Source organism: Motacilla alba, chromosome 11, assembly GCF_015832195.1.
Source record: "Motacilla alba alba isolate MOTALB_02 chromosome 11, Motacilla_alba_V1.0_pri, whole genome shotgun sequence".
NCBI lineage: Eukaryota > Metazoa > Chordata > Aves > Passeriformes > Motacillidae > Motacilla > Motacilla alba.
Window position 1 is genome coordinate 16,661,246 of NC_052026.1, and position 26,368 is coordinate 16,687,613.

Genomic DNA, 26,368 nt, shown 5'->3' on the forward strand with positions numbered 1-26,368 from the left:
GAGCTCTTAGCTACTTCATCATTTATATTTTTGGTGATAGACAGCTAGACAATCTAGTACGGGGTATTAATGACCAATTTCTTGGGGATTATTGCTTCATTAATGGCATTTTAAAGCACTTTAACTTTTTTTTTTTCATTCTCTCTACTTGTCTGTTTAAATTCAGGTGGAAGGGGGATTATGGAGAAAAAGTCCAACATTATTTTCCATCTAATTATGTTGAAGATCTGTCATCTGATAACTCTGCTGAGCTTGAAAATCAGGTGAGAGTTATGGTTTGCTACATTTTCTTGGCTATCTACTGAAGTGGAAGTCTGGTTTATACACAAACAATTCCATGTGCTGTGTTTGAGGGAGCAGAATAGAGGGATGAATGCATGCATCATTGTTCCCTGCTGCTGAATATTTTTGTCAGGACATCCCTTGCTGAAAGCTATTTAAGGAGATAGAATATCTTGAATTGGAAGGGACCCCCACATATCTATAATTTTATGATAGCTGAATTGGTGAGGCTTTAGGAGATTCTGGTTGTTTCCTGCTAATAAAAACCATGAACAGTTTAAAATTTTCATAGTTTGGCTAAACAATAACATTTAAAGCCTGAAACTTAACTAGTTTTCCTGTAAAATCACTGTCTTAATATTTACAAATAAAAAAAATTCTATGTCGAAACACACCTTAATAGTGGTTTTACTCTCCATCATCAAGTTTTTATGCATAAACCAATCCTGTTTGTCAAAAGAATCTAAAAAAATCTGGTCCCCTGTCTTGGACAAAGAGCTCTTGAGCAAAAGAAAACAGAACTGAACAGTAATTAGTTTTGACATCTGAATTTCAAAAATAAAACATTGAATTCTTATGTTCTTCTGAAGCACTTCCAATGATTTCCCAGAAGTCTTTGGAGAAAACCACAAGTATTACATTTCCTCCCCCCTGGTAATTGTCACCTTAAGCAGAGTTGAAAAATGAAGAGTTATGTCAGGACAGAAGCTACTACAAAGTAGTCTTGTTTTGACTTCTCTCACTGAAGAGATTCTTGTGTGTTTTTTAGATATTAAAACAGGCTTTCAAGCATTATAGTGAGCATGCTGTCAGTAAAGCTGAGATTAATTTTAACAGTGCACATTTATTATATGTTAATGTCCTGTGTGTGTTCACTCAAGAGATTTAGGGTCAGATTTAACTCATGTTTTTCAGATCATTGAGGACAACCCACTGGGCTCTCTGTGTCGTGGCATCCTGGTGCTCAATACATACAACGTTGGTGTGTATTTTCTGATGCTTATGTATGGACTCCTGACCTTTCTCTATTGAGTAGACTCTCTTATCTTAAGCAGGAGAGATTTTTAAAAAAACAAACCCCCAAACACCTTCTTGTATTAATATAGCCAGCAGAATTAATATGCTGAAACTTGATAAAACTAAATGCTGCAATAAATCAACTATGACACCTTAGAAAAAGAGCTGTTGGATTTCAGTATAAATTTCTTGCTATGGTATTACCTAACAGTGAAAATGCCACAAGGAAAACACAAAAAGCCTTTTGTCTTCATTCTGGAACCTAAGAATCCAGAAGATCCATGTGTTGAGTTTGCAACTGATAAAGTAGAAGAACTCTTTGAATGGTACCAAAGTATCCGTGAGATCACCTGGAAAACGGCAGAAGAGGTATTGCTGCAAATTTATCTGTTGTTGTTTTAATAATGTACTGCTATACATTTACAATAGCTTTTATCTTTAGCTGCCCTGTACTGCTAAATGTTGCTCTCACATGATCCTTCACCCTCTTGCATATTGCTGCTGTCTGCTCATTTTATTGATGCTGTGTATCTTGTTCCATAACCTCTCTGGGGAATAGTGCGTGACTTAGCATTTTATGTAAATTGATGTTAACAGGAGTTTTTCAGCAGAGTACTGTCTGTATTGCACCCTGCCCCTCAGTGAAGTGTGCTTGGTAGGCCAGAGTGGATACCACTACAGTTTTCCATCTGGTCACACTGGCTCATCCCAGTGTTGAGCAGCAGAAGCTCTGATATCAGACTGTTTTTTTCAGAGCTGTGAATCCACCAGTGAGGATGTGTGAAATCTGAGCTGCCATTCCCTAAACTCTTCTTATCCTCTTTCCTAACTCTGTTTTCCAGTGAATGCCGTGGCACTGATAGAGGATTGTTTGGCTAATGCTTTATTTGTAACTAATAACCACATTCTGGATTTCCCAGTTCTTCAGTAGTAGTATTTTCAAATACTTGCCTAGAGAGTCAAGGATTCTACCTAAGTTTAGCTTCTACGTCCCTCTTCTGCCACTTAAAGATATTCTTCATGACTTGCTGTTCCTGTTCTGATGCACTAATTTACCTCCTTTTTCTAGTAATCTTTTCTAGTGTTTAAGAAGTCTCTGACTTGACCAAAAAGTCCTTACTTTGGCCGTGCTTAGGGATACTCTTTTTTTTGTTGCTTTTTTTTCACCTTTTATTGTTAAGTGGATAATATGGTTGATGGCAAATGTGTTTCAGGCTCGTGGTGTTTATCTGTCATATGGAGTGGTAGTGCTCTGAGGGTTGTCCTGATCCTATATATAGCAGACAAGTTGATATCTCAAGCAGAGGACTGTAAATAAAGCAAGAGGAGAAGCAACAGGAGCTGTTGACCTATTATTGGGGGAGGAGAGATACAGTTCTTGTGCCAGGCTTTCATTTAGAAGTAAAAATGAGAAAAAGAGAAACATGACCTAAAAGAAGTGTCTCCAAATTGAATGTTTTTATGCTACAACAATGGCTCTTCAGGAGCCTGGCAGCTTTTTCTCTCTCCGTACAGTTGGAGAAGTATTAAACAGTCTGTGTTCAAAGATGCTTTAAAACTCATTTCTGTCAGTTGGGAGGCTTTTCTCACAGCGTGGCCTCCACAAAGTTCACATGACAGACTGACTGCTGCATGGGGAGGGGATGAAGATGAGGAAAGGCCCTTGTTTCCAGTACAGTTAAGAGGCTGAATTTTGGGGAAGGAAAAAGCACAGTGAGTTAAGACTGTGTTGCAGTGTGATACAGGGGGATTTTTAAATGGGTTTGGTTTTGGACAACGTCTGTTACGCACAAAAAATAAAACTAAGCTTCAAGTTTCTTGTAATCTCTGCTGAGTACTGACACTTGTCATGCTCCCTGGGGTGGCTGTTCCTTGCTCTCCTGCTTGGTTATCTCTAGGGGGTTCTGGTTAGAAATGGCCCCATGCCACCCAAAAGTGATCTTTTTCTGCTCAGAGCTCTGGTTCCTGTTGAGCAATGTCTGGGAACTGTGGTGGATCACCAAGTACAATGAACTTTGTATTGCTTTTTCCCAAGGTTATTTCCAAGTCCAAACCCTGTATTCCTCTTTGTTTTTCTTTGACTTCAATGTATAATCTCTGGTTCAGTGAGATATTCTGGAAACCTGTGGATCCCTCGTTCTGATTTTCATTCCTTTTATGTTTGTCGTGTTGAGGGAATTCTTTTGGAAGGCTTCCTGATTGCTGCTACTTCATGATCTTTTGTGCCAAAGCTAATCACTGTTCAGTCTGGGACTCCTCTAACATGTTTTATCCTGTAGCTGCTTCTTATGCCTGAAAAGCCTCCAGCCCAAATGTCTCCACTCAGGACACGTCTTGCTTCTTTTAGCAGTTCCCAGTCTCTGCTGGCAGGGAACATTGCTCAGCTCCCACAGAGCAGGTGCTTGCAAACATGGAAGGAGAGAGAGCAGGTTTGGTACTGGAGATTTAACAAGCTTGCACATGATTTTCCATACAGAACATGATGGGTTTGGTGCACAAATAGAAAACGACATAGGAATAATGCTCAGAGGGTTTGAATTTCACTGTTTGGGAGTTACTAACAAGACTCAAGTTCTGCCAAGGATTATAAATAGATACAGAAACACTTTACTACCCTTTGCATTTTTTTCTGCATACATTTGCATTTTTATGAGGTATAGGGTTAAGAATGTAACTAAAATTGAGTTGAGTAGAGCCATATTAAAAGAAAAAAAAAACCGTCAGGATTCTGAGCATGACTGATCAGGGAAGAACTGAAACCCTTGCTTAAAAAACAATACCCTTGTGCCCACCAAAAAAACCCTGTAAGAACATCCCCAACTAAACCTCAGCATTTGGTTATTACTTGTTCTCTGAGCTGGATCTGAAGGTGCATTACATCTGTGCAAGTGTCTAAGGAATCAGATAGGAATCTGGGCACTAAAGAAGGAATTCATTAGAGTGCACCCTGGAGCTACTGTGCCATAATACTCAGTGTTCCTAGAATCTAAAACTTTGTTATGTTTTCCAGGAGAACAGGAGGAAATACTGGGAAAAGAATCAGTTAATTGCTATTGAATTATCTGATCTAGTAATCTACTGCAAGCCAACAAGCAAAACCAAGGACAATTTAGGTATTGCCTTTAATATTACATTTGATTTTTACCATTTCTACTGTCTTTACAGATGTTAGTTGGGATTTGAGGTCAGAAGATAAAATCTGGAAAACAAAGCTCTGCTTCACCCAGGCAGTTTTCAATAGCACTTTGAAATTGTACACCAGGGAACTTGGTGCTGTTCATCTATCACAAAAGAGCTGTCACAATTTTTAATTAGTTAACTAGAGACACCCTCTCAGATGCATATTCCATGGGGAAGTTCACTAGTTATGTGTCAATTGACTATTTTGAGATTAAAAATTCTGGCTGAACACTTGTGATTTGTTTGTAAAAAAACCTTCATAAATAGGTTTACTGCGCATTTTTTAATTTTACTGTAAGAACATGTTTGCCAGGACTAAGCTGTTGGAATGATGTATGGCTTCATAACATAACTGGGCCTGTGTAAGTGCAGCTGTAGAGTCTGACACTGAAATATGTACTTTTAATTCCAGTTTTTTTGTCATTGCTGCTGGAGAAACCAGTAAATGTGCCCTTTTTCTTTAAGTTTCTTTGTAAATGTTTTTAATAAGCTGTCACTGCATTTAAGACATTATAATTATAGTCATTTTTTGAGGCATTGGCTAACCCTGGCTCACCCTTTCTTCTCCCCATTTAGACCCAGGAAAAATGTCTCATTTAAATATGTGTTACAGTGATCAGAAGTACATTATTAGCAATGATGAGATGAGAACATGACTGCAGGCTCTTATCTGCCCTTCTGTAAAGCATGTGACAGGAAGGCAATTTTAACTTTCAGGCTTGATTTTCAACCACTTTGCTGTGACTGCCTGAAAACAGTGCCAATTATTGCATTAAAGGACAAGGCAAAACAAAGTAAAACAAAGTCTTGGTGAAAATACAGTATAAATGTCAACTTCTTTTTCCTTTGGTAACCACTCTTCCTCCTACCCCTGTGTAGACAATCCTGATTTCAGAGAAATCCGTTCTTTTGTGGAAACCAAGGCAGAGAGCATCGTCAAGCAAAAGCCACTGGAGTTGTTGAAGTACAACCTGAAGGGCCTGACTCGTGTCTACCCCAAAGGACAGAGGGTTGACTCATCCAACTATGACCCATTTCGCCTCTGGCTTTGTGGCTCCCAGATGGTGGCTCTGAACTTCCAAACTCCAGGTAATTTTCCCTTTGAAAAAGAATCTAATTCACCTTCTGTTTCACTGTAAATGAGCCCCTTTATGGCCCTTCTGCCCTTCTAATCACCATCCTAATTATTTGAACTTCTCTGCAAGAAGTGGTGTTTGAAGTTTGCTTTTTCATGTGTGGGTTGCCATCCAGAGCTGGGCCCCAAGAAGTAGGTCTCCAAAAGCCCTGTCTCTGAGCCTAACTGCCCCCAAGCCCTGAAAGATTTCTTTCACTTTCATCTCTTTGTAGGAAGCAAGCAGATATATTTAAAGTGAGTTTCAGATGGATGAATATAGCCACAGGGAAGGTTGTATTCCACTTCATGGTGAGGGCCAGCTAGTTTGTGGTACACTGAAAGGAAGCTAACTGGGGATGGAGATGGGTTTTTTTGGGATTAGAATTGGTGAAAAATGGCCTGTTCGATTCAGTTATTGAAGGAACTGGGTCTCCCACCTTTCCAGCTCTTTCTGATGAAGTGGTGACCAGAAAGAATTGCAGAGAGGAGCCATTAATCTGGTATTTCCTTAGCTTTATTCCCGGGGATCTTGTGCTGTGACTGTTTAACTCTCTCCCCAGATAAATACATGCAATTGAACCATGCCTTGTTTTCCCTGAATGGACGCACTGGCTACGTGCTGCAGCCAGAGAGCATGAGAAATGAGGAGTATGACCCAATGCCAAATGACTCCAAGAGGAAATTGCAGATGATTATGACAGTGAGGGTAAATCTCTTTTGTAAATGATATTTTTTTTACAAGTCATAAATCTCTATAAAACTAAAAATAAAGCTATTATGTTTCAGAGCAAGATCTGACAGATTGTCAAAATACTGTTTTTAAATGTCAATGTGTGTGAGAGTAAAACTAACTTCACTGGTTTCTGAAAAGAAATACAAGTCTTTATCATGCTAATGAAGAACATGCTATAGGGCTGAAAACACAATTGTGGGATGATTTTGTGTAATTGCTAATAAATACATCAAATGAACTAACTTGAATTTCCAGTGAAATGAGTTCTTAGTAGAAGGGTCCTATTGGAGATTGATTAGCAGCAGACTAACTAGTTCAGGGATTTTGAGTGTGAAAGAAAGATAGTTATAATGAAATATAGAAACTAAACAGAAAACCTAATAAGCTGATCCCCCACTTTGTATTTAATACACTATGACTTAATCTGAATGTCATTCTTATTTTTCTTCAAGAGATGAGTTTATCATTGGGAAATGTTGCCATCTTGACTGGGTGCCAAGCAGGGTTGAACTTGTTTCTGTTCTCAGTTGCTATGCAGTAAGACAGGTTCTTTAAAAGTATGTTTTCTGAGAAAGAAGAAACACATTAATTACTCTTCACTACAGTTTAAAGGTGAGGTAAACAGGGCCTGTGAATGCAAAGCAGAAATGTCTTGAAATGGATATGTAATAAACACAGAAGAAAGATAACAGAACTTGTGCTCCAGGCCTGGCCTGGAGCTGCACACTCTGTGTAATGAATGGCAGCTACATTGCCTTTTTTTTTTTTTTTTTTTTTTTTTTGCTTACAGTGAAAATCATTGAGTTACCCAGACTACTGGAGGTATTGTTATTGTTGGCACAGATAATACATGCAAACATATTCAAGAGAGAGAATGTGTGCTTTTCCATGTTCTGGATTTTTCCCCCACCTCTAGTTCTGTAGGCTACCTTCTGTTAGCAAAAATGATGCCAAGTTTCCTTTGGAGGTGGTTCTAATTTACAGTTGCTCTTGCAGGTTTTAGGTGCTCGTCATCTCCCTAAACTTGGTAGAAGCATTGCCTGTCCCTTTGTAGAGGTTGAAATTTGTGGGGCTGAATATGACAACAACAAATTCAAGACAACAGTTGTGAGTGAGTATCTGTGGGTTTCTGTGTTGCAGGGATATGGTTCTACTTCTAGGATATTAAACAAAGTGAGCAGAGGATGAACATTATAGGGGGGGTAAGTTAACTATAGCTCTAGACTTGATGAGTCACAAACTCTTGTTCTTTTGCTTATCATGGGGCCTGTTAATTTGAGAAACTTCAATGTATATCAAATTTAGAAAAAACAGTACTATTGCAGTTGGGGAAAAAAAGGCCCGATCTGTTATGTTGTTGCCCATGCATAAGTTTGTGTATTTGCATATTTAAAAAAAATTACTGTCTTGAGAGTGCCTCCAACAGTGCTAGTCAGTTCCCAAAAGTCTGGCCCAAATGGAGAGTTACTACTGTGAGCTCCAGACTGTGTTTATTTAAACTGAGGTTCTGAGACTGGCACCCCCTTGGAGGCAGCTTGGGTGTATAGGGCTGTAAAATGGTTTAACTGGAAATGCATTAGAAGTTTGTTCAAAGCTTAGTCCTGGGGAGTTCTGGATAAGAAATGTGTTTGTGTGTGCATGAACTTAAGTGTGCTGAAATGGGGCAATATTTCAGCCACTTCATATTTCACCATTTAGTATTTCTGCATGCACCAGTGTTCCTCTGGTAAAAAACAGGCTTTGGTTCTGATTATCCAAACCAGTGATACCAGTGGAAAATAAAGATAGCATTAGGGGCAGAATGTGCATTGTGGCTCCTCAGTACTTCAGAGAAGATGATTATGATTTAAACTTTCTGTGGAAAGTGACCAAGACTTTAGAGAGTGAACTTCCTGGCTGTGTCACATAAACCAAATCTTGGTGTTCTGTGCATAACTACAAAAATTGGACCAAAGTACATGAGTCTTCCTAGAGCTCTTCCTGCTTTCTCTTGGATATGGAACATGAGGCTTATGAATGTGAGAAATTAATTAGCCTTTTCTTTTCTTTACAAATACATGTCCTAGGAGGTTTTATATGTTTGAATACAAATAATAGCTTTTCTTCATGGATTTTCATCCCTGCCAAGTTTCCTTCCACCCCCACCACCAAGTAAACAAATAGAAACTTTCTGAGCAAGGTTACAACATGAGACAGATGGCAAATAGGATTTTTGGGCTTCTGTACCCCTCGAAGATTTCCTGGGATACATACTCATATATGAATGAAGTGAAGTTATTGCTTCATACAGCAAATGTTTCCTTTTCATTACAGATGACAATGGCCTTAATCCAATTTGGGCACCTTATGCAGAGCAAGTGAGATTTGAAATTTACGACCCAAATCTGGCGTTCCTGCGCTTTGTTGTTTATGAGGAGGATATGTTCAGTGATCCCAACTTCTTAGCACATGCCACTTTTCCCATCAAAGGAATCAAATCAGGTGAGATCAGTTATAACGAGGTGCTGTTGAGCATTACTGAACTGTGCCTTCCTCTCTGATGCCAGACTCCCTCCTGCCTTGATGAAGCTCCTTCCTCTGGCTTTACTTTCCAAGAGCATGTGAAATCAGGTGTTTCTCAAATGCCAGCCTTGCCTTTTGCTTCTCTGCAATTACCATAGTAGAGCCTGCTCTCAGCAGAGGAGCATTTGAGCACTGAAGAATGTTCCAAGTGTGCACCATTTCTGTGACTGCAAATTCTCCCTTGATGGACTCTGTGATTGCCCTTTGTTTTCCTTTCCCCTGCCTCAGGTTTTAGGTCAGTTCCTCTTAAGAATGGCTACAGTGAAGATATAGAGCTGGCCTCGCTGCTGGTGCACTGTGAGATGCAACAAGTTCTGGTGAGAAGCACTGGGGTTTGTTGGGTACACTTTGGGTGTCTGTTATCAGTTCTTTGTGGGAACCAGGAACTGAGGATTCAGTTTTCTGTTCTATGTCTGATGTGCTGTTGTCAGGCATTTCTTCTGCAGGTACTGGGGAAGACAAATAGCACAAATTGAGTTACTCTCCCTCTGGGTGGACAGATTACATGGTTGTTAAAAGAAATAACACACAAACAAAGCCTCATTACCTCCAATAGTTTTTGCTGTAACAGCATGGTCGTTGTCTTTCCTTGTTAACTGACTGATGCCATGCAAAGCTAGCTAAAATCAGCTTTGGCTTCATAGATTAATCTTTTTTTTTTAAAGGTCTTACATAAAAAGAAATCACTTCAGCAATAGAAGATAGTAATTTCTCCCAGTATTTCATTAAAATAAACAACCCATCAAGTAGAGGACATAGCTGGTTCTTAAAAACTGCTAATCTCCTTCTTTTAAGCCTCTCTAAACACCTACTTGAAATAGTAGTATTTTAAAACACATAGGGGAAAAATAATGATGCTCATGAATCCAGGCATTAAAGCAGCTGATCTGTGAACAGTATTTGTTGGTGTTCCAAGGGTGCTGCTGTATATGTTGATTTGTAGGATATTTCTCAGACTCTTTCTCAATAATTTATTACATAATTTAAATACACTTGTGATATGATGAAAGTTTAAAGATGCTTCTGGGAAGTGGCTATTTCAGGGTGCTTTCCAGCACCCTTCTGATTCAGAGAAAAAAAAATTCAAGTTCTTATTTTTAGTCTGTCAAACCATTCAGGCCCACGCTGCACTTCACACTAGTGACATTATTTTCCTGATTGAAACATCAGCTTCTATGAACTCTAAGTCATTATGTCTCTGGAGGGATTTGTACCTGCAGTTGCATACACTGAGCTGGAAATTTCTGAATTCAGTCACATTGTTCTTCCCAAAGGAGTGGAAGCCTTTTTCAGACATCCTTTGTGGAAGTTTTTATGAAGCCACCTTATAACACCTGATATAAAATGACAGTGTTTGAAAGCTGTGGCAGGTTTCTCTGAGTTCCTCCTGTGGGCCAGCCAAGGGTTCTGAGAGCAGGAGAAGATTAGAAGCTGAGACCAGGGATGTGTGTGTGTGAAGAGGAGCCCTGTATCCTTTCAAGATAATATTTAAATTGTTCATATTTCATGGACTCAAGTCTCATAGGGGAGGCCTGGTAAACTGCTGGTTCTGGGCTTGCTCCCTTAGAGAAAGCTGACAAAGTCACCATTGCCTAATGCTGAGCACAGACATCACTTGTGGATACATTGCAAATCCCTCCTGCCGTGGTTTCTCTTCAGGAATCCAGATCATTATTGCCTGGGGCAGGAGCAGCTCTCTAATGTTGTTCATAGCAGCAGTCTGTCCCCCAATCTGTCAGCACTGACTCCTTTGACAGTAGCACATTTCACACTCTAGAAACCCCTTCTGCTTGTTAAGCCAAATGAAGATGCAGCTCAGCTCGGTGTTTTAACAATGCCTGGTGGCAATGCAGTGCAGGACAACTTCCAAAAACTTCCTTTTGTTTGGCAGCCTGCAACAAACCCAGACTCATCACAGTTGTCAACTCTAGAACTTTTGCCAGGTCATTCAAGAAGCATCAGAAAAGATCAAGGCTGCCTCTGTTCCTCTGCTTCTTTTAAAAAAGTGATGGCCTTCCATAAAATAATGACATTTAATAACAGGCCTGTTTATATACAGAGCCCATCTGCATGTGCTTGGAGAAGAAATACAAAATTGTAATGAGAAATTACAGATGGCTGTGGAGTTTATCAGGAATAGTAAAGTGAAAGCATTGTAGCCATAAACATACACATTTGTGAATTATTATGTGGGGCCTTAGAAGTTCCTGTACAACTTAAACATTTTTTTGATATTGTAGGAGTCATAGTATACTGAGGTGGTTGTTGCACTTCAAGGCATGTCTTATTTGCTTGAAAATTGATTTACTTCCTTCAGAAGGTGCATGTATTTCTTCAGCTTTTTTTGACTTCAGTCAGCCTTAATGGTGTATATGTTCTTGACTTAAAGATTGAACTGGACATCTTAAAATGCAGTTTAAGCTGTATCTTTGTGGATACATTTAATTACAAGAACTAACAGTGGTACATATACATCTTGATGATTACACCTGCAAATTGGTAATTAGCAATCTGCATTTCTTTTGTGATTTGGGAATACAAAATTTCCTACCCCTTCGCAAACAAAAATTAAATAATTTACTCTTTAAGTCTTAATCAGCAGTATAGCAGCGAGGCTGTTTCAGTTACTCCAACCCATGCCTGCATAGGAATGTTTCAGGAGGAAAAAGGGTTTAGGAAAGGATCTTGTTGCTGTAACTGAAACCCCTTGGGTATGTTGCTAAGCTATCAATTTTCCTAGATCTGGACTGAATGCAGAAAGAGGCATTCTTATTAGTATGCTGCCTCTGAAAATGTTTGGATTTATTACATTTATTGATTGCATGTCATCTCTTGTAGAAGGAGTATCTTGTTTTGCTGCTGATGTGAAAATTAAGACTTCAGTCCTGCCAGTTCTGTTCCCCACTAGTAACTCTATAAAGAGGCAGCTTTTGCATCCAAAGTTTTGAAGTATTAAAATAATTTGAAGTCCTAAAGGGAGTCATGATGATTGCTTATGGTTGTGGAATATTTTGAGACCTCCTTCTGTGGGCCACAATAGAAACTCAGACCTACTCAGTTCCTTTGCAAGTACTGAATTGCCATAGTTACATAGAAATACAGGATCTGCCCTTCTTTCTTGGTACATCTCAGTACTTGCTGCTGTTTGGGGTTGTATTTAACAGTCAGTATTTTGACCTTTAGTCTACATTTAAATAGAAAATCCCTAGGATTGTCACTTTGTCACATGACACACAACTATGATGGAAGAGCCAAAACCTAAACATTTTAAAAATATATTTTTATCTGACAAGCCATCATGATACACTATTTTCTGTTCTTTCCTCAACAGACTAGCATGGTCTATTAGGGAAAAATATTCCAATAGAAGTGCTTAGATACACAAATTTTGTGATCTGTGCTAGAATGTCCCTGAGCTCCTGTCAGAGGGTATGGCTGGTCTTACTGTGGGGCTGAGGAGTTTTTTTTAGTGTTTACTAAGTTAATTTGTTTCCAGAAACATCCTATCAAACTAATTTTATGAAATGTTCTGTGCAGTTTTAAAATGGAGTTAGGAAAACAAACTCATCCCCCAAACTCTGCTGGTTGTGTGTCGTTTTGGGAACGCGTTTTACAAAATCACCTTGATTTCCAATGTTCCTTTGAAGGAAAGTGAAGAAGAGCTTTATTCCTCCTGTCGGCAACTTCGGAAGCGCCAGGAGGAGCTGAATACCCAACTGTTCCTCTACGACAGCCACATGAACCTGAGGAATCCCAACAGGGATGCTATTCTGAAAGAATTCAACGTCAATGAGCACAAACTACAGATTTATCAAGAGACTTGCAACCGCAGGTGGGTTGATGATCATTCTCCCTTCCAAGGCAGCTCTGTCTAGACAGGATTTATGGTAAAGAAACCTCAGATATATCAAAGGGAGCATCTAAAGAGTGGTGAGGGTAGAATGAGCTCATCTGGAATGAGGCAGGGCTGTAGAGAAGCCAGGCTGGGCCTCAAGCCGCTAGAGGCCAGCAGAAGCTGAGGAATGTGTGCAGTGGAGTCTCAGTCGCAGTGATCACAGTGACACTTGTAATCCTGTCAGGTTTTATATCCCTCTCTGCTGCTCTCTGGGAGGAAAGCCTGGAAGTATATACAGACAAATAAATAAACCTCTTCACTCTTGCTACACTATCAGAGTTATGTCCCTGGAAATGACATGCACATATGAGATATCTGGGAACAGATACACAAACCACAAAAGATAAAACCAGTATTGAGTTGTAACAGCACAGCATTGTCAGTTCAGTGTCAGTGCATTATCCAGTGCTTAGGGGAAGGTTCCTTCTCCTTTGGGTTGGGTGTGAGGGAGGTAGAGCAAGGCTTCGTGTACCAAGAGGAAGTTTTGAGTAGATCTCAAGGCTTTAAATATTCTTGCTCTTTTTTGTGTGTGCTGAACAGCTGTGTGAATCACTTGTTTACTCCCATTTATTGAGGGAAAAATTGCAGTGCTCATTGCTAATACATTACTTGCCACTGGCATCCAAGTACATTGAATTTGGTAGACTGTTTTCCTCTGAGAAATTCCTATTAGGCTTGACTTTTTCCTTTTCTTTTTCCTTAAGATTAAAGGAGAAGAAAGTCAGTAACAGCAAATTCTACTCTTAGAGCCCATCATTCTTTGATGTGTGCTTTATGGTGCAATTCAGGAAGAGATGAATTTATCCTGGTCATCCTACTCAGTGACGCTCTCATCAGACAAAATGACTGGAAGAAGAGAAGGAAGAGGAAATATGGATTTCCTTTATAATTTTTCTTCTAAGAAAAACTGTTTTAATGCCTAATAATTTATATTCTGTACAAAGCATACCCTCTGTGCAGGCCAGAACTTCTGTGTATTGGAGATTTTTAAAACTTGAGGATGTGTAGTTGGATGGACCTCACTTCTCCTTATCAATACCTGAACTGCAAATCCTCTCCTGCATGTGTGTACACAGGCACAGTGTCACAGATAAGACAGTCAGAACAATTTGCATGCATGGAATCACACCACTTTAACAACCTGGCTCCTCAAGATTAACTAGTAGTGAGTTTTTAATTTATTAAATGCTGTAAAAGCACTTCTACACCAGCCTTGTCACGTCATGTATGTTACAGGCCTCAAGACAGCAGATTGTGCTGCTGATACTGTATAAAATATTTTGGGCAGCTATTGTCTCTTAGTAAAATTTTCTGTTACATTTTCAAGAACAAGATAATATTAATTTTGTTGAAAGCAAATACCCTCTGTTACTGTAGTTGTGTTTTTCCTGTTGAACTCTCTTTAAAGGTTCAAGAAAGGAGCAATGTGTGAACCTCTATTCATAGCCCCTGTGAACTTCTGTTCACAGCCTTGAGGCACTGGAAGGAAAAGTTTTAAGATATGCAGTAAGAGATATCTGTTTGTTTGCAGAAAGGGAAGGTATTTAAAATTCTGAGGAGCACTTACTTTTGTACAGTATCATTTCTGCAAATCCTTTCAGCTGCTAATGTGCTTAGAAATGAATTTTTAAATGAACTGTCAATTTTTAATCTTGCAATCCTACGTATACGATAGTCAAATGATAGTGTTCTGTAAATGTAGACTGTTTTCCCAAAATGTAACTAATCCAAGAATGATAGTGTGCACAAATATAGAGGTACATCCTTCTGGTGCCTTTAATCAAATCAAGAACATGAAGCTGCAGACGAGAATACTTGTTGGATTAGCAAGTGTGTTTTCCTACCAGAGTAGAACTAAAGGCTTTCGATGGAATATTTAACAGCAGTTGTCATCATTTGTGTATGTGTTGGTCCTTTGTGCTAGTGCTGTATTGTTACCATCAAATTCCTGGCTGTCTTATCGCTGCGTGGGATGAGTTTTGCTATCTATATTCCCAATTTCAATGTCCAAATGTGTGCAGATGAGTTTAGTTTTCGGAGTGACTGCCTGAGGCATAAAATGCTGCTTCCACAGAGCTGCACTTCTGATCACAGAGGACTTGCACAGATTTGGGATTCATGGCCTGATGCAGCTGCCTCAGCAATTTTCAATTTCTCTTGTTCCCCACGCTGCGAGTTCTGTTGTTTCAAGAGGTGCTTAATTGATGCCATTGTGCATGCACAGATGATGGTTTGAGGAACCCCCTTCAGGTTTTAGCTATTCTGTAAAGACAGTCTTGTCTCAGAGATAAAAGTGTTATAATAGTGTATCCCACAATGGGGTGGCTTCTGTAAATTTTTTATTATAAAGAAATTAATTACTAATCACCCAACTGAAAACCAGGAAAAGTTAAAGGAAATTTTCTGCTTTTCATCCTCCTTCCTGAAATCTCTTCAGGACCCAGCTGTGATTGACCTGTTCAAGAATTAGATGGGTGTAAGCCCTGCTCAAACAACAAAAAAAAATCACATCAGCTGTGGATTTGGGAGGTGGAGCTGTAACTTAGACTGCTGTATAGAGCTGGTTTTGTCTTCGTTATCCAGGTGTGGATTGTTCTGCCGGTCAGAATTTTTTTTAAGCTCAGTTCTAAAGCAGACCCAACCAAAATGTCCATTTGTCCTGGCTTCCTCCACTGGTGTGTGTATTTCTGACACAGCACAGCCACTGTGTGATGGACAGAGGAGCGAGTCCCTCGTGCTGCTCTGGTGCAAATATTTAAGAATTAGCTCATTTTGTAGTCCTTTGAAAAATGCTGTGCACATTCTCCACTCATGCATAGTGTCAGGGGTTATAAGAGGCACTCCATCAGTATTTATGCAAATGCATTTTGGTTTACAGTAAAACTTTTCCCCAGAATATGCTGTTACACTGTGTGCAGAATGAAAATACTGCAGTGACTCCTTGCTTTCTTGCAAGTGGTGGGCAAGGCTATTTTCTAACTCTTCTCTTGGTTCTTGCATTCTGTGTTTTATCTCCAAGACCTCACCTTTCAGTTCTTCCTTGGGGCAGACTCTGTAGCAACTCTATCACAGTTGCAGCTGTTTGAGTATGAAAGTAGGTTTGAATGTGTGTGCTAATTTTTTTTTTTAACCCAAGAGGGAAAACATTTATAAATTTTTGAAGTTAACAATTGTTAAATTGTTATATTCTTATAGAAACTGTTTTAAATCATTGAAATAACTTATTTTAATAAATAATTGTTGATATCTCACATTGATGTGAATGATACTTGGTGCTTCTTTGTTTAAGCATTGCTCGTTGAATTTCATGACTTTTGCCAGTCATTTGAAGCAGAGTTCTTACTGAGAAGTGATCTCCTGGTGTGGTATGGTGTGCTCTGCTAGAGGTTGGAAGAAGGGCGTTTCTGTGTTTTTAAGATGATCTGACTTAAAGATTGTTTCAGTAGACATGGTTATCATTGCACTTCTCAGGCTCCAAACACACGAGGCAGAAGGAAAAGGTCAAAGATCGAGTTTAACTTGTGACTCCAAACCAACCTTTTTCTGAGAGGCAGATACAAACTCCAGCTCTAGTGAGAACCAGATTTGTATGAGCTTGAACAATAAAATCTGAGCAAGGCAAAGATTACATTTGTGGTAATTTGGAAGAACAGTAATATTGATGTTTACAAAAAAATTTCATCAGGACACTTTCTGCCTGTGAGGCTGCACAGGGAGAACTGCTGCTGGGTGAATGCACTCTGCCTTTATGGGGTGATTTTTTAAATTGTTGGGAGTCTTGGGAACAGATTTTTTCTCATCTTTTGATCAGAATTACATGCTTATAGAACATGAATCCATATGACATGTCTGCAGCCTAATTCTTCTGGAAGATCAATAAATCAGCCAAACTTAGGGAGTACTGGTGTGCATAAGTTCTGGAGTCCACAACATTACTACGTTTAGGTGTTTTGTTGTTGCCTGTATTGCCACTTTTTTTCCACCCCAACAGATCTATATATTTCTCTGTTGAAAGCATTTTGTTAGTTTTGCAGTTCTTTAACCTTGGAGAAGGTGTGAGCTGGGTACCAGCCATTATCTTTGAATTCTCCAAACCTATTGGGAAAATCTGAGTGTGGTGTGGAAGCTGAAGTGCAGTGGTTGAGGTCTGCTACAGTCATGTGTCAGCTTTTTTAACTGCAGTCCAACTAGCTGGCTTTGTTCCAGACTGAAATTCCCTTTAAAGCATGAGAAATAGAAGTTTAATATAATGAAAATTAACTTTCAGAATCAGTTCAGAGATGAATTTTTCTTCTGATCTGTAACAGTATTTATAAACATGCTCAGCTATTTGTTTTAAAAGAATTTAAATTAAATTAAAAGCAGTTGAATTCATTGCTAGTCTGCATTTCTAGCTGTTACTCCAGCAAAACAGGGAATTGTGAGCTTGACTAAAGTAAAGCAGTAGTTCCCCCAACACTTCTGTACTCCTGAATTACAGTTTAATCCCCAGATTCTTTACAATAAGTGTAAATTATCAGCCTTCAGGACCCTTTTCTCTGAAGAGCACATGGTAAATTATTACATATGCCACTGTAATTTGGGTAGTATGTGGAAATCAGTAATAAATAGAAACAAAGGGACATTTTGGTTATGTCCTGTAGGAAAAGGGCCTAGAAAAATCTGGTTTGATTAAGCATCTAAAATAAATATATTTAAATAGACATGAGAAGTATAAGTTATCATGTATATCTTGCAAATTTGTACCTTGAAATGCTGTGTCTGAGGTTAAGTAGCTGACAAAGTTTTGTTAAACTATTCACTTTGAACATCAGCATCATTATTTATAGTGAGGCACCTCTCAATCGTTCAGTAATTTTGAGGACTAGGAAAAATTGAATCTGAGCTGTATTTTCATTCTGCTCTTCCAATTCTTAGGTGCATTTCTGGTAATTCAGCTTCAGGAAAACAGGTAAGATGAAAACTTGTGAAGAGACACAACACTTGAATTAATTACCCTAATTCACCCAGCTATTCATGCATGAGGAGTAATGACAAAAAAAAAACCAGGAAAAAGAAGAGAAAATTCTCGTTGTAAAATACTGAAAATAGAGCAGCTGTGACTGTCTTTACAGGGCTGGAATTTTCAAACAATTTTAGAGGATCTCCTTAAGCCACAGACTGCCTGTTTTCCTTTTGGAAAGAGTAAGTGTATCCTTCACCTCTGCTGTGGTCAGGAATTTAGTTTTTTTAATAGATGGAGCTAATTGATGGGGAATTAATCAGTGCACTGATGATGGCTCTGGGGTGTGTCCCCACATTAATCCCGTGTGCTGGAGCACACTCTTGGGCCCTTAGGACAAAACAATTCCTCCTGCTCTGTTATCAGAGAGTTCTGGCCTTGACTGCAGGCAGATGAAAAGCTTCACGTGTTGAGCTCAGCTCCTGCAGGACTTCTGGTATTTGGGGCTTTGTTGGGCTATTTTTGTCTTGTCAGGAGCTGCTGCTGCTGCTGCTGTACCTCAAAAGCTGACCAGGGCCTGAACCTCAGCTGGTATTGACAGTGTGGATTTAGGATTCATGGCTTAAGAACCCTTCCATAGATGATTTTCACTAACCCCACCGTTGACATAATTATAAATAGCAGTAGCTGAGTTTTGCTAAAAGATTACAAAGAGCAGAGAAAATTCCTCTGGGGCACAGGAGTTCAGTTCCCTATGTTAAAACCATTTTTTTTAGAAGACTTGCCATGAAATACTGATGCTGTTTCTGTGCAACAGGCTTTTGCAATTTCTTCTACATTTTGGTTTTGTCTTCTGCTGGCATTAGAATTTTGTAATCTATTTCTGATAACATTGTGTCAAAGCCAGAGAACTTAAAGGGGAAAAGAACAAAGTGGTTTCCACTTGAAAAAACAGAGCTGTTGGAAAGAGAGCATCGGCCCAGTGCTTTCATGAGGTCATGGATGTCTTTTTTCTGTTTTATTAAAAAGAAGATTTCTTCTTTTTGCAGATGATGTTGTATATTAATGACTCCTGGAGAGTGGCCCTTGTGCCATCAGCACTCAGTTGGAGACACATAAGCTCTTTATAAGAGACTGCAACACTCCTACTACAGAAACAGCTTATTTGCTATTAGAGAGGGGAAAAAAAAGTGAGCTCTCTCTTGAGCTGTCCCTCAAGCTAAGTATTAAATTTAGTTTCTTTCATGGTGTACTTACTGGTAGGGGAATGAGGGAGAAAAGTCAGATTTGAAGATAAAAATGCAAAAAGTTATCAATAGTGTGGGCTGTTTTTCTTTTCTTTTCCTTATGGTAAACTTATCAGGAAGAGAACAGTCAAAAAATAATGCTGTCTTTAGTCACCATGAGCTGTAAAAATCTGCATCTTCTAAGCAGGGGTGGCTGTGGACTTGTAGCTTGGTTCCTCTCTTTAGGCCTCTTGTTTTCTGAGAATCCCTTAACAGTGCAATGAAACTGCTCTGCTTCTTATTCATGACTTCCCCATTTCAGTTGCAGCAGAGTTGAACAGAATTATCTGGAAGTTACTATTAATTTAAGATCGGTGTAGCTTCAGCCATTAAAATGGAAAGACTAAAGTTTAAAGAGAAGTTTTAAATTCTTGAAGGATTCTGCTTTTATCAAGGGGTACAGAAGCTGCAATGCTCTGAGTTAAGGGAAAACAACTGTGTGTTTAAAATTTGAGGTAAAGTTTCTCAGTTTATGTATTAGATTGACAGATGGAATTGCATGGGACAGCTGTGACCTGTATTTTTAGTCTTATCTTCTAATCTTAAAATTCCACAAAATTATGAGTTTCCTTGTAGCAAGTGTTTATCTTCCTATCACAAAGCTGAAATTCTATTCAGATGGTGTCAGGTGTTAAAGAAATATTATTAAAGGCTAAAAGTGTTTTATAAATAGTGGAACGTGAATGCAATCACTCACCAAATGTCTTTGATGAATTATTTGTTTAACCATTCAATAATGCTGGAAAAAATCATAGGTTTTATTTATGAATGCACTTCAGCTGGCTCATTCATTTTAAACAGGCATATTTTACTGTTAGAAAAATCTACAAATCTGTGGTGCTTCAAGCACTTTGCTGTAATTTAGATTAAGCATGGTGCATTTTCCAGAAATGTCATTAGATATCAGAGTTAACTCAGGAAAGCATACCAGAATGTATGCATGTAAAAACCTCATTTATTTATTGTCTAGAAGTTGATCAGTTAATCTTGGTTAGGCATATATACATCCAAGCTGGGAAGCAGAACTGGGGTTTGGAATGCGATCAAGGAGTAAGTTTATTCTCCTCTGGATCATGTAACACAAACTCTTTAAGAATAAAGGGCAGGGATCAGGAGTATAATCCCATCAGGGAGGAAGAGTCAGCCTAAGGACGTTTGTTCCATTCACTGTATTGTGCTGTTGTACCTGAGAATAAAATACTGTTTGCAGTAATACTGAGCTTCATCTTGTTAGTGATCTGATCAATTTTACTTTGAAGAGAATGAATATATAAAAAATGGCACCTTTTTACTCAGCAGTTCCGTTCCTTGGGGATAAAGCTGTTATTTACCTCAACCACACAAATATGTATTTTTAAAAAAGATCTTTTATTACCTGTCTGTCAAAACCAAGAGTAAGAAGAGAACATAACTAAATTCTGTCCTCAGCATTTCATCTTTCAGAGTGAAAATGTCTCTGCAGATGGAAGCCAGGAGACCAGCACAGCAATCAGCAGCACAAGCAGTCCTCCATCCCTAACCAGGTGCATCATGGTTTAATTTCTTGGCTTTGGTCCACATCCCTGGGATCTAAACCACTCCACCACTTCATCCAGGCTGTACTGCTGGGGCTCATAGCCCAGCTCCTTCTTGGCCTTCTCCATGCTGAAGTAGTGTGTGACACCAGTCTTGTACACCTCCGTGCGAGTGAGGAGGGGCTGGAAGTTATAAACGCGCCCCACAAGAAAATGAACTATTTCAGTGAGGAATGCAAAAAAATAGACCAGGGAGAGGGGAAGGCGCCGGGTTGGGAACTTGTAACCCAAACCTTCCACTAGTGGTCGGAAAAATTCAAAGTTATTTACAGGCCTGCCATCGGAAATAAAATAGGCCTGGCCTGCAGCAATGTGCTGCTTGCTGGCTCTGAGGGCCTCGGAGGCAAGGACATGAGCCTGGACCAGGTTGTCCACGTGTACAAACTCTACCAGACTCAGAGGGTCTCCATACACAAATTTAAACAGTCCCCTTTCAATGTAGCTGACTATTCTTGGCAGGTGCCTCTGCTCCCCAGGCCCGTAGATCCCTGCTGGCCGGAGAGCACAGGTCCTCAGGACACCTCTCCCATTTCCCAGCTCAGCACCATTTGCCTCCAGCACCTTCATTTCAGCTAAAGATTTCGTTCGGGAGTAGTGATCAGGGTGAAGGTGCAGAGGTAGGTAAGGCAGAGTCTCGTCCCCATTTTCTATAATCTGGCCTCCAAATATCACGTTGTAGGTACTTGTATAAACCAGGCTCGACACTCCCTTGCTCTTGCAGGCCTGGATGACATTTTCAGTTCCTTTCACGTTAACGTCTTCTATAAGTTTTCGGTTCAGCTGCTCCCTGCCAGACATTCCATAGGAAGCGATGTGGAATACACAGATTACATCTCTGAGAGCTTCTTCCACTTCAGACAGGCAACAGATATTCCCCTGCATGAACTTTATTCCCTCTGGCACGGTTTGAAGGGGCTTCACCACATCAAAGAGGATCACATCGACTCCCTTTTGATATATGGCACAACCTAAACTGAAACATGACAGAAACCATACGTTAGGATACAGCACCATGGTGCACGAAACATCTCACCTGGAAGGGAGAGAAGACTATTAACTGTTTTTATGCTGATTATTTTTCTGGTGGGAGTCTTTTAAATGCTCAGCCCCACACTATAGGGAAGATTCAGCTGTGATTCAGTTCAGTTTAGGTACTGAACTGATTTCTCACATTCCATCAATACTCGGGGAAAAAAAAAAAAAAGAAAAAATAGGCAGAACTGCTGTAAATGAAAATTCTGAAGAGAAATAACTGAAGTTCTGTCCCCTTGAGATCAGCAGCAGCAATTTTCAGATGTGCAGTTAGTGCCAATTATTATTTTTTTTTAAAAAAAGCTTTACTTGTTTTATCTTACTGCTTTTTTGCCCTCCCAGTTCTGGCAAAACAACAGGTTGGTCTTCACCATTGTGTTCGAAATTTATGGAAGAGTGGGAGAGATGCTTCTAAGCTGCTATGAATGCTTTGCTACATGTCTACAGTTTACTCCAAGTCACAGGTATTGACACAAAGAATAACTCTGGTGTTTCTCTTCCGCTTTCCTACATTTTTGTATGTCTGTTGTGCTTTAAGGGCATGAGAGTGGAGCGAAAAGCCAAGCAGAAGTCAGATAGGCATCTTCTGAGATATTTTTTTTTCTTTCCCCTGACTTGAAATTTACTTTATATTCTCTCTCCCCTCTGTCAGCAGTTATAGTCTAGGGCTCAAATAGGATTTTTTTCTTTACATGGCCTGCAGAGCAAGCTACAGCATGGGAAAATGGATTTCACTGAAATGTGCACTTTATTAACAACCCTAATCCTAGACCATCACTGTTCATTAAAATAATATATTCTTGAGCATTCAGCTAGAGTTGTTAACCTACAGAGCTAAGCACACGTGTAACTATTTGCAGGTCAAAAGAAAAATGCGTGTACAAGTGTAGGCTTGTCCTTCTGAATGGGCTGACGGTGGTGATCCCACCCCTCTACAGAGGTGAGCACACAGGTAAATATCTGCCAGGCAGCCGATGCCTGACATTTGGAAAGCGGATAACAGCATTACTGAGGCTGTGGAAACAGAGTAATTGAGGTTGTTTAAAACGGAGACCCCGGCTGAACCAGAAGATGGGAACACCTGGATCAGGTGTCTCAGGCCCACAGGTCTCCATTTTACAGATAGATTTTGCTGCCTCCCCAGCAGCAACCTCTTACATTTATAGCTGTATGTAATAACTATTTAATGCACTAACCGGAAGCCAAAATAACCCCCTCCTCCAGTAATGAGGACTCTTTCCTTGGCAGCGTTTCCGTCTTCCATCCTCTTTCCTTTCTCACCGTGTGCTGGAACTGACCTACAAAACACACCGCAAATACACCCATAAAAACCAGTCCGCGTTTTACCATCGCCGCACATTCCAGTCCTTATTCACTGCTCCCGCTCACGCTTTAATTCCGGCCCTTCGCTTCCCCGGCCGCCGGGGAGCAGGAGGATTCAGCGCCGGGATGGCTCCAAAGGGACGCTGTTCCCGAGGGAGGGAACGCTGCGGTGGGGCCGTGCCAGCCCCGCGTCCCCGCACCCGCGGCGCTGCCGGCCCGGCCCGGCGCTGCCGATTCCCGGGGCGGTGCCGATCCCGGGAAATGGAGCCGGGCGGGGCGGGGGCCGCCCCGAGATGGCGGCGGGGACCTGGGCCTGTGCTGGCCTGGGCCTGTGCTGGCCTCGGCAGCCGTGCTCGTGTGCATTTCTGTGCCGGGCCGGTGGTGCTGCTGCCCCCCCTACCTCGCAGCCTGAGGCGCTCTGGGCTGGCGGCTCGGTGCTGAAATCAGAGCCTGTCCCGGCCCGGTGTTTGTACCGTATCCCCCGGGATCGATCCGGGTCGGGGCAGCCGTGGGAGAAGAGCTCGGGGGTGTTGGTGGCTGGGAGCTGGACCTGCCCCGGCCCCGATCCGCCCGTTCACCGGGCTGATCCCCCCGTGCCCCGGCCCTGATCCCCCCGTTCACCGGGCTGATCCCCCCGTGCCCCGGCCCTGATCCCCCCGTTCACCGGGCTGATCCCCCCGTGCCCCGGCCCTGATCTCCCCGTTCACCGGGCTGATCCCCCCGTGCCCCGGCCATGATCCCCCCGTTCACCGGGCTGATCCCCCCGTGTCCCGGCTCTGATCCCCCCGTGTGGGCAGCAGGGAAGGGGAGGATTCTGCCCCTCTGCCCCGCTCAGGTGAGACCCCCACCTGCAGAGCTGCCTTCGGCTGGGAGAACTGAGATTGTTCATCCTGGAAAAGAGAAGGCTCCAGGGTGATCTAATTGTGGTCTTCCAGTCGCTGAAGGGAACTCAGAGGAAGGATGTTTGCGATATATGTAGTGACAGGACAAGGGGGAATGGCTTCAGGCTGAAAGAGTAGGGTTAGATCAGATATTAGGAAGAAATTCTTCCCTCTGAGGGTGGCGAGGCCCTGGCACAGGTTGCCCGGAGATGCTGTGGCTGCCCCATCCCTGGCCTTGGAGCAGCCTGGTCTAGTGGAAGGTGTCCCTGCCCATGGCAGGGGGCTGGAACTACGTGATCCTCAAGGTCCCTTCCAACCCAAACCATCCTGTGATTCCCTCAGGGGGTCCCTGCCAGTGTCGTCCCAGGGTGTGAAGCTCTGCAGAGGTCTGGGACACTTAAGAGGGGCTTGACTCTGGATAATTTGGGGGACATGTGAGTTTCTGGACTTGCTGCTGAACAATTTCTTCATGGGAAGGGTTGTCAAGCATTGGAATGGGCTGCCCAGGGAAATGCCGGAGTCACCAGCCCTGGAGGTGTTCCAGAAATCACTGGACATGGCAGTGCTGTGGTTTAGTTGATGAGGTGGTGTTGAGCCAAAGGTTGGACTTGATGATCCTGTAGGTCTTTTCCAGCCTTAGTGAGTCTGTGATTCCCTGGTGCTGTGAAGGTACCACAGCTGCCTTTGAATGTCCCACCAGGTCTGGGAGACCCGTGCCCTCACAGCATCTCTCCGGATCAAAGTGGCTGTCCCACATCCTGCTGCATTTCTGAGCCATGGAGCACATTCTCAGGAGTCTGCTGGGCCCTGTACAGAGGTTGAGATGTTTTTGGCAGTGGGGAGACCCTGCCCAGCACTGCCTGGCAGCAGCAGAACTGCTCCTGAGTTCACATCAGCAGTCCCAGCTGTCTGTGAGAGAGAGCTGTAATAGGAAAACAATGAAGAATTACATGATCAAAGTCTGGCTTTTGGTGTATTCCATTTTTCATTTGCAGAACTGAGCCACTTGGGGAATGCCAGAGAGTGGATTCAGTGTCAAAGCTACTTAAAACTCTGCAAAACTCCTTTCTGTTTTGTAAAACCTTGACAGAAGTAGATGCAGTAGGCTCTGTTGTATTTTTGATGGATGGCTGGCAAGAGTTAGAACTAAGCAGATTCTAAGAATTCTGCAACTACTAAAGATTTTTTTTCTTTAGCAATGAGTTCTTGCTGGTGAACCTCTGGGACTCTCAAATAGAAATTTCAAGATGGAGCTGGTGCTGTACCTGGTTATACAGAGCTGCTGTGCCTGTGGAGATGTGCAAGTGTCTGGTGTGAAGGGCATCTCTCAGTCATAGCTGATTTCCCTGTCTCCTGTCTGTGTAGCAGGAGACTGGGTTTGAAACAGCCTTGAGGCATCCTCTCAGATACCATCCAGACACATCATCAACGGTGTGTTCACAGAGGTATAAGAATTCTAGCTCACAAGCAGAAAAATCCCTTACTTATTTCTAAATACTAAATATAAGGATTCTGTATGGCTGCATATGCCTTCAGGATTAATTCCTAATCTTGATTAAGGATTTGAAAATATTTTCCCAAGTGTTTAATCACCTGCAAAGTCCAAAAGAGTCTTGAACTTTACCTGAGCTCTGTGGACACAAAGTTTTTTTTACCTTTAAGGAGTCTTACTGAGATTAGGGCACTTGGTGGTTCTCTTTTGATCAAAGAAATTGTGTTTGAACGGAATACTGAAGGATCACAGAATATCTGAGGCTGGAAGAATATTGCCCTGTTGAACCCCTGCACAAAGCAGGTCCAGCCAGAGGGGTTCCATGGGTTTATGTTGGCATTGAATATCTCCAAGGGTGGAAACTCCATGTTCAGCCACTTTCTCCTCATAGCTCCCAGAGCTTTGTGCTCTCTGAGCAGTGGCCTCGCCCTCTGTGTTGTGTGAGTAAATCCCTCTGTTTGAACAGGCAGCTGTTAACCTCAGGATGACGTCTGTCCCCTGGACTTTGTGATGTGTCCATGTGTCCATCCAGGACAATTTGCAGGACTGAGACTGCTCTGTACTTTCTGCTGTATCTTGCTCTCTGTGTGTCATCTATAGAGAGTGAATTGTGACAGGTTATCTCAGAATTATGGATATTGTGACTAGGATAAGGCTGTGGTTTAGATGCTGTAAAGATGTTGCTCCTTAGCCACTATCAGTTTTATTTCTCATTATAGTGAGCTGTCCTTTTTTGGCTTCAGAGACCAGTGAGGAAGATTCATTCCTTCAAAATGGTGACACCTGTGAAAGCTGTGGGTAAATATTGTCCTCCTTTGACATTGACAGATCTGGTGTTAAGACCTGACACTCTCAGATCTCAGTTTTGCACAACCCATTTATTACTGGTTTTCCATTTCCTATGAGACTCTGCTTTTCCTAAGGTTTTATGGACTTTCTGAATGTATCATAAGTTCTGTTTTGCCATCAAATGAACGGACTTCCAGTTTTATTTTATACATAATAGAATGTTAGGCCTGAGACTGTGTCCTTCTTTAAAAAAAACATGTAAACCC

General features: G+C 41.2%; 3 protein-coding genes across 8 annotated transcripts in view; 2 read left to right on the plus strand and 1 right to left on the minus strand.

Annotated features, from left to right (window-relative positions):
• PLCG2 (phospholipase C gamma 2) overlaps window positions 1–16,034 on the plus strand; it is a 55,170-nt gene extending 39,136 nt beyond the window's left edge. For 3 of the 4 annotated variants that reach the window (XM_038147943.1, XM_038147942.1, XM_038147941.1), the window contains exons 23-33: window positions 167–263; window positions 1,198–1,264; window positions 1,511–1,668; window positions 4,310–4,412; window positions 5,359–5,568; window positions 6,154–6,299; window positions 7,323–7,437; window positions 8,640–8,807; window positions 9,117–9,205; window positions 12,536–12,720; window positions 13,488–13,530. In XM_038147943.1, coding sequence (XP_038003871.1) covers window positions 167–263; window positions 1,198–1,264; window positions 1,511–1,668; window positions 4,310–4,412; window positions 5,359–5,568; window positions 6,154–6,299; window positions 7,323–7,437; window positions 8,640–8,807; window positions 9,117–9,205; window positions 12,536–12,720; window positions 13,488–13,530 — 1,381 coding nt within the window. Of the gene's footprint in view, window positions 1–166; window positions 264–1,197; window positions 1,265–1,510; window positions 1,669–4,309; window positions 4,413–5,358; window positions 5,569–6,153; window positions 6,300–7,322; window positions 7,438–8,639; window positions 8,808–9,116; window positions 9,206–12,535; window positions 12,721–13,487 lie in introns of all 4 variants that reach the window. The other variant, XM_038147940.1, reaches the window with a different exon arrangement.
• Window positions 16,035–20,360: 4,326 nt separating this feature from the next.
• SDR42E1 (short chain dehydrogenase/reductase family 42E, member 1) lies at window positions 20,361–23,255 on the minus strand. 3 transcript variants are annotated; one of them, XM_038147948.1, is made up of 3 exons: window positions 23,007–23,214; window positions 22,814–22,915; window positions 20,361–21,553 (listed from the first exon to the last, which is right to left on the minus strand). In XM_038147948.1, exon 3 carries the CDS (start codon window positions 21,465–21,467, stop codon window positions 20,547–20,549), a length of 921 nt encoding a protein of 306 aa, XP_038003876.1. In that variant the 5' UTR covers window positions 21,468–21,553; window positions 22,814–22,915; window positions 23,007–23,214; the 3' UTR covers window positions 20,361–20,546. The 3 variants fall into 3 exon arrangements, with proteins under 3 accessions (XP_038003876.1, XP_038003874.1, XP_038003875.1); XM_038147946.1 differs by having other exon boundaries at window positions 20,361–21,558; window positions 23,007–23,206; XM_038147947.1 differs by lacking the exon at window positions 22,814–22,915 and having other exon boundaries at window positions 20,361–21,558; window positions 22,965–23,255.
• A 2,619-nt stretch (window positions 23,256–25,874) lies between these two features.
• The window catches only part of HSD17B2 (hydroxysteroid 17-beta dehydrogenase 2), a 29,403-nt gene continuing 28,909 nt past the window's right edge, over window positions 25,875–26,368 (plus strand). The window contains exon 1 of the mRNA XM_038147944.1: window positions 25,875–26,111. The gene's annotated coding sequence lies outside the window, so the exon portion shown is untranslated. The remainder of the gene's footprint in view (window positions 26,112–26,368) is intronic.

What these genes read in the sequence shown, in the direction of transcription:
- SDR42E1 (XM_038147946.1), bottom strand. Translation starts at nt 22,881, where the DNA reads ATGGAAGACGGAAACGCTGCCAAGGAAAGAGTCCTCATTACTGGAGGA. An exon ending in GGGGGTTATTTTGGCTTCCG is followed by an intron (nt 21,559 to 22,813) that starts GTTAGTGCATTA and finishes GTCATGTTTCAG; the next exon opens with TTTAGGTTGTGCCATATATC.